This window comes from Primulina tabacum, chromosome 12 (assembly GCF_025594145.1).
Source record: "Primulina tabacum isolate GXHZ01 chromosome 12, ASM2559414v2, whole genome shotgun sequence".
Classification (NCBI taxonomy): Eukaryota; Viridiplantae; Streptophyta; class Magnoliopsida; order Lamiales; family Gesneriaceae; genus Primulina; species Primulina tabacum.
In genome coordinates this window covers 3037902-3045737 of record NC_134561.1, presented here as the reverse complement: position 1 = coordinate 3045737, position 7836 = coordinate 3037902, and the positions used below count along the sequence as shown (strand labels likewise).

The window sequence follows — 7836 nt, the reverse complement described above, 5'->3', positions numbered from 1 at the left end:
GGGCGTAAGAAAACTCTCAGCATCTTCTAATCATGTTTATTCGTGTTTTTAGGTATATGCATATTTTTACATGAAAAGAAGCTGTTCTTTTTTAAAGGTAGACCTTATCACCTATTGATATTGCAATACATCCAAGCTATGACCTTACGGGTCTAACTCTATCATAAAACGTCAATGATATATATATATATATAATCTTCGATAATGAAATCACAAACATAACACAAAAAGTTGTGATCTGGGAAAACCCAACTCGAATATATTGACCGAATTTGTGACATAGTTAATGATCTATAGAAAATTTGAAATTCTAGGTTAAGTTTCCTTTTACATCCATGATAATATTATTTGAATCACAATTTTTTTTAGACGATTCGTGATAGGATCTCCTATTTGGATCATCAATGAAAAATAATATTTTTATGGCAAATATATTATTTATTGTTGTAAATATGAGGAGAGTTGATCCGTCTCACGAATAAAGATCTGTGAGACTGTTTTACAAGAAACCTACTACATTTGAATAAGATAAATTTTCAAATAAATTCATTTGCAATAGATTCGACACGATACATATATAAATCACTATTGTGTGTCTATCTATAATAAATGTTATCTTAAAGACTTTTGTAGTTTCTATTTTGAACTTTTTACTTCCTTCACAATATCTACAAGGTGTTGGGAGTTACCTTTTATTTTCTTATTTTTAGCTCTTTGGCAGATTTCAAACTACTAACGTCTTAATTTTTTCCCTCATATTTCAAGAAATTGACAATTAAATAATTTTCCAAACTAATGTTTTCCGCCTTTGAGCTTGCATAGAACTTTTGATTATACCTAATTCAAAATCTAATTGTCGCGAATAACAATATCAAAGCTACTTCGTCTGTTTGATCGGGTATATTAGTATCTTTGTTGCTATTAAGATCAGTAACCTCCTTCTTATCAAATTCGTTTTTCTTGAACGAATTTGATGATAACGCGGACATCTTCTCGATGTTCTACTGATCATGGTTCGAATCCCGTGATTAATTTGTATGTCCATCAAGGATATTTTTTTAATGATTTCTTTTATTTTATCTAGATTTAAAGCCCGAATTTTTTTAATGATTTTTTTAAATCTAATTTTAAAGCCAAAAAATATTAAAAAAACCATAGTGTGGTGAATGAGAATAACTAATAAAACTACATTCTTTCTTGTTTATAAAACGGAAAGTGTGAAAATACAAGCAAAAGGTAGTTTATATTACACATAGTTTAATGCATTCTGACTCAATGGGTGAGTACTACGATTTTTCGTGTGGGAATAGCGTACGTCTGCTGCTTAATTGCACATTTTCTTTTTCTAGTTTCTTCAGCTACAAATTTCTCAGCCTAAAGCTGCCACAGGATCAACTATTTTCAGCGGAAGTGTGCGCAGTTAATTAAGGCATGCACTCTCTTCCCCAGTTTTAAGCCGACCCCATCAATAAAGTTATTGGATAATAACAAGATTCAACAACAGTGGAGAAAAGATTGAATCTTTTTGTGTTGTTTTGATTGAGAGAGGCAAAGTGGAGACGGGTCTTGCTTTGTTTTTCTCAAAGGCCATTGAAAGGTCGATATCTTTTGAGGAGAAAAATAAAGGGGAAAAGAGTGGGGTGAAAAAAGGGGTGAAAACACTCGATAATCCGACCACTCATGCTTTGGCAGGCGTGCTTGATGCAAGAAAACTGACCCCTCTAAATAATTTTGAGGGTATGATCATTTGTTTTTTGGTTCACTTTTATTTCCTTTTGTTGTCCGATGTGGGGTTATTGGTGGAATGAGTAGAAGAGGGAGCCCCACTTAGATTTTTCAGTGAGCTTTTCAGTGTGTGTTTGGTTTCTTGGTTTTGGATTCTTGAGGCATGCTGTCTTTGTTGTTTGATTGGTTCCTTTCGTGCTACTAGATTCTCTGAGTATTTGTCTTGGTCTTATTCTTCTGTTTTACCAAGAAAATATCGTGTGATATCTTGAAGGGTTATGTTGTGTTTTCTTGTTGTGGGGTAGGGTAGTCTAGTCTCCTTTCCTTTTCTTCATGTTGGGTGGAAAAATCCAATTTTTTGTGCTTGATTTAGTTCTGTGATACAAAAATATGGGCTATTTTGGAGTTTTTTGGGGATTGTAGAGAAGGGTGGGGAAGAGACATGCGCATCCATACACAAATGGGTTCAGTTGAAGAAAAACTCAAACCAGGAGGTTTGATCAGTGGAGCGGACAATTTGCTTGAAGGGATGAAATTATTGAAAGAATTGCAGGATCAGAATGGTAAATTTACTCCCTTTCAATTTCTTACTCTTATTTTGTGAAGAAATGGAAAATGCTAATATGATGCATAGTTTTTCCACCTAAAATACAGATGGTCCCCACTGAAAATTATGGGTTCAAGATTGTCATTTTCTATAGTTTTCTTCTTAATCCATGGAAATGGTATATGTGTATGGCAGGTGTAAGGAAACCAATAAATTCTGAATTATGGCATGCTTGTGCCGGTCCACTGGTTAACTTACCTCAGATTGGAAGCCTTGTGTATTATCTTCCACAAGGACATAGTGAACAGGTTTGTTTCTTTTTATAGTTTTTGCTGCTAAACTATTGTTGCATAGAGGAAATCCATTAGGGGCAGGGCAGTGAATCCTGAAAAAAAAAAAAAGTAAATTAATTGAATGTGTTATTTATGTATGATTCACCACTATAATGAATGCATTATGTTGCCTCTGCTAAATTCTCGGGTCTGCTTTGGAGGATGCAGAATGACCGTTGATGGTATTGTTATTGTTACTGTTTTTCTTCATTGTTGAGTAAAAAAAAATTGTAAAATTCAAGGTTTACCGGTTATATTAGATTATTATCAAGATTCTCCCGATTTACATTCTGCAAGAAAAATGTGCTAAATGCTGACCATTTATTGGGATTCGGCATAATTTTACCGTTGCGAATATTACTCATTCTAGAATTGCGTGTATTTGGATGAAGAAATCATGGTCTTACTGTTTTCAGCGAATGAAAATTAGAATTTAAACTTTTTCCCAGAGTACATGAATTTCTGGCTTTCCCACAGAACATATACTTTTCTGATTTCAAAGAATCCTATTCTGTTGTGCATGCATATAAATTTTTATTGGCATCTGAAAAAATCCTATTCTGTTGTGCAGGCATATAAATTTTTATTGGCATCGAAAAACTTGAAATTAGAACAAACTATGTGTTGAGGCAGTTTTAACTTTTAAAGGCAATTTTGTGTGTGTATCTTGAATTATTATCCGAGTTTATGCCTGAGATGAGGAAAGCCATACAACTATTGTTTGCAACAGGTTGCAGTTTCCACCAATAGGGCAGCAACATCACAAATACCCAACTATCCAAATCTCCCCTCTCAGTTGTTGTGCCAAGTGCACAAAGTTACACTTCATGTATGCCTCTCTCTTGACATATAAATATATGTACATACGTGCATATATTTATTTTTTATGGAGAAAGAATGGATTTTATACTGAATAAGTGGATCTTATTCTGAGTACGTCGGTTTTTTTTATCAATAGGCGGACAAAGACACAGATGAGATTTATGCTCAAATGAACCTTCAGCCAGTCAACTCTGTAAGTCTAGCCACATTTTAGCATGTATCGAGATATAATTTTAAAATATCGAGTGGGGATTATCCTTTGATCTGTCCTATATTTTTCAGGAAAAAGATGTTTTTTCAATACCGGACTTTGGACTGAAGCCCAGTAAACATCCAACTGAATTCTTCTGCAAGACTTTAACGGCCAGTGATACTAGTACGCATGGTGGCTTCTCAGTACCCCGGAGAGCTGCAGAAAAGCTCTTTCCACAATTGGTGTGGCTTTTTTTTTTGTTTCTCTGTTATCTTCTAGTACCTACGTGTATATGATGATGATTAATTTACTTCCGTAAATTTGTCATTTAAATCATTCTTAATTTTTTTCAGGATTACTCTATGCAACCTCCAACTCAAGAACTAATTGTCCGAGATCTGCATGATAATACCTGGACGTTCCGTCATATATACAGGGGTAAGCTTGCTGTAACATTTTCTTGTTCCTTTTGCTTCATAGGTTTATTTGTGGTTTCTAAAAATTTCCTTCTATTGTGTTATATTAATGAAAAGAAATGCTTTCTTGGAATCACACATATTCCCATCTTGTTTAGGGCAACCTAAGCGGCATCTTCTCACCACTGGTTGGAGTATGTTTGTTGGTGCGAAGCGGCTCAGAGCTGGTGACGCTGTCTTGTTTATCAGGTACAACACTTGAGATGACTCCTTGATTTTACTGTACCATAATTGTATCATTTGTATATATTCATTCCAAGATGAATGTAAATATCACCAAATTTTATTCTAGAGATGAAAAGTCGCAATTGTTGCTGGGAGTGCGGCGTGCTAATCGTCAGCAAACAACACTGCCTTCTTCAGTTTTGTCTGCTGATAGCATGCACATAGGAATCCTTGCTGCTGCTGCTCATGCTTCAGCTAACAGAAGCTCCTTTTCAATCTTCTATAATCCAAGGTATCCGAATCCATTTTTAAAAAATAATCTGAATACATTGGACTTGAGGCCTGATATTGATATGGAAATAAAAAGTTTCAAGTAGATCATTCTAAAGTTTTAAGAATTTTCAGGGCCTGCCCTTCAGAGTTCGTCATCCCATTGGCCAAGTATCGAAAAGCATTGTATGGCACCCAACTCTCTGTGGGTATGAGGTTTGGTATGATGTTTGAAACCGAAGAATCAAGTAAAAGAAGGTAAAATCGATACTGTTTGCGCTAAGCAAGCAATATTTACACGACTAGCTCCATTTTACCTCTTTTTTTTACAGCCATTCTGTTCTTTGAAGTTTTTCCATTGTTTCTATAGATACATGGGCACAATTGTTGGAATAAGCGATCTTGATCCATTGAGATGGCCCAACTCGAAGTGGCGCAGTCTTCAGGTGATTAAACTTAATGCTTAAGATTTTACTATTTTAAGCTTTGTTTGACTTCATACTTATCTTAAATGACAGGTTGAGTGGGATGAGCCGGGGTGTGGTGACAAGCCAAATAGAGTTGGCCCATGGGAAGTGGAGACTCCTGAAAGTCTCTTCATTTTTCCATCACTAACAGCCAATCTAAAACGTCCATTCCACTCGGCTTTCTTAGGTAATTTTCTGCTTTCCACAATGACTAATGTGTCTTGTCTTCCTATGTGGTAATAAACATAGCTGTCTTATGTCAGGTGTACAACCAGAGTGGGGCGATATGTTGACATATAGGCCATTCCTCAGAGTTCCTGATGCTTCACCAGGAGATCTTCAATGCCCCTCAATTTCGAGCCTCTGGCCTGAGCAACTAATGAAGATGCTTATAAAACCTCATAGTTTGGTGGCTCCTTTAGATAATACACCTCCTATGCAAGACTTCTCAGTCAAAGATGTATTCCAAGAAGCTAAGTCATTGATTCACCCGACAATCAGGAAACCTGAGTCGACCCCTCTGGAAAATGTGTTTCCTCAAGGACAAAGCCATCCTCCAAGTGTTGTAACCCAACAAAATATCTCAAACTCCAGTATTTTAGTACCGGGAAAACCATCATCACCCAAAAAACTCGGGAACCAAACATCAGGAGCTGGTTCTGAATCATCTAAGTTGGAACCTATGTTTGCCATGGACCAGCTGCCTTCGCAGGCTGCCGTAAATGATTGCATGGTCACAAACCAGATTAATGGCACATTAGCTTCACAAACAAGTTTGTGGACCACACATTCGCGGGGTGGAATCGATCCGAACCAAGTTGTTGAGTCTGCTAGTGCCAATACATATCTTCAATATCCTGGACAGTTTGAATTTGACCCGATCTCTCAACCACGACCTCAATCTGGATCTGTTCGGAGTTCTGGATCATTTTCCATGTTTGAGAAATCCGAACTACCTGCTACATTATCTGATATGTCTTATCCGATGCAGTATTCTGTGGACCAACACTTGTGGGATTCTCATTTTAACGAAGTAAAAGCTGTTTCCCATGCTCAACTTCCTATCCTGTTACCCCGTCAAGGCATGCCTAATCTTCAATACAGTTCGTGTGGGATGAAAGACTTGTCAGATGAGAACCATAACCAGAGTGACATATATAGCTGCCTCAATCTTGATGGAAGTAACAGTGGAAGCACGATAATTGGTCCTTCAGTTTCGAGCACGTTGTTGGATGATTTTTGCGCGCTAAAGAATACCGATTTCCAGAATGCGACTGATTATCTTGTCAATAACTTCTGCCCAAACCAAGACATCCAATCCCAGATAACGGCAGCCAGCCTTGCAGATTCTCAGAATGTTCCTCTGCAAGAATATGCAGATAACTCGGGAGGGACTTCTTCGAGCAATGTGGATTTTGAAGACAACAATCTTTTGCAGCATAGCTCGTGGCAGCAGGTGACCACACGATTCCGAACTTACACAAAGGTAGCCATTTTTACAACACTAGAGTTATTGTAAATTTTTTTGTCATACATAAAGGTGGTAGTTGCAAGATTTGAAAAATGCAATAAACACATTTACGAAACAATGTTTCTTGATAGATTCAAAAGGCAGGATCTGTTGGGAGGTCGATTGATGTCTCAAGTTTTAAAAACTATGATGAGCTGCGTTCAGAAATCGAGCAAATGTTCAGTCTCAAGGACTTGCTCAATGACTCAAGCTCTGGATGGAAGCTAGTGTATGTAGATTTCGAAAATGACGTTCTTCTCGTGGGGGACGATCCATGGGAGTAAGTCTCACTTATCTTCCTCTATTCGATAAGAATAAGTTCGTATGGAGAAAAACTCTTGCTCAAACTGTCAAAACAGCTCATTGTAATACTTGATTTATTTCTTGAAAATCTAACGGGTGCGCGGCATTTTGCAGGGAGTTTGTTGGTTGTGTAAAATGCATCAGAATCTTATCGCCATCTGAAGTTCAGCAGATGGGGGAAGAGGGAATGCGACTTTTAAACTCGGCTGGAGTGCAAGCTGTCAACTGTTAAACTTATGGTGCTGGATGTCGCAAAGACGGCTCAAACTGAATTTGTTTGCTACTTTCCAGACGAGTATCTTGGATTGTTAAATACAATGGATCAATTTCTAAACTCACATTGGTAGCAAATCTTGGTCTGAATCTCACATGTTTGTTTGGTTTCAGCATGTTGTTTGTAGGAGTAAAATCAATGTAATCTACTACCAGCAGTGGAGGCAGGTTTTGGTAGCGTAAGATCGATGAATTATCTGATAAAAACTAGCTTTAAATGAATCGAATTTTAAAATTTAGCCCCTTTTCAAAATGTGCTATCAATTTTGAGTATTGAAATTTGAAAGAGATGGTTGAAATTTTCGATCAAGGTTTAGGTCGACTTCACTATTGGAATTTCATAACCTGAAAATCGATGTAATAATATCGATTTACATCTGAATATTCATCAATATAAATTCAATTCCAGTTTTGCTCTATTATTAGTATTAAGCATTATCAATTAAATAATGTTATTGTTTGTACGGTGTTTGATTGTTGTGGTCGTAGTCAGATACGTGAGTGTCCAAAATGTAAAAGTGAAAAAAATCTTACTTCTAAATGATGCAAATGAGAGCTCCGATTCAACCAATCGTTTATAATTTCACTGGACAGACGTAAAAAACAAGAGTTAATCTCTAAAAGTGATGAAAATGGAACTGGAAACTTTAGTAATAACAATCGAAATTAATTTTGAAAAACTGCTTTTCAAAAGGCATATAGATAGAATTTTTTTTTTCATGAGTTTAGTGAAGTCAGAGATGCGTATGACAA

The 7836-nt window shown here is 36.5% G+C and overlaps 1 protein-coding gene across 1 annotated transcript; it reads left to right on the top strand.

The window, feature by feature from the left end:
• Positions 1-1225: 1225 nt before the first annotated feature.
• LOC142520513 (auxin response factor 5-like) lies at positions 1226-7373 on the top strand. Its single transcript, XM_075623517.1, has 14 exons — positions 1226-2288; positions 2468-2580; positions 3335-3433; positions 3563-3619; positions 3709-3861; positions 3973-4057; positions 4194-4284; positions 4388-4552; positions 4666-4788; positions 4901-4976; positions 5049-5184; positions 5261-6483; positions 6600-6787; positions 6925-7373. Exons 1-14 carry the CDS (start codon positions 2168-2170, stop codon positions 7040-7042), a joined length of 2748 nt encoding a protein of 915 aa, XP_075479632.1. The 5' UTR covers positions 1226-2167; the 3' UTR covers positions 7043-7373.
• The last annotated feature ends 463 nt before the right edge of the window (positions 7374-7836 follow it).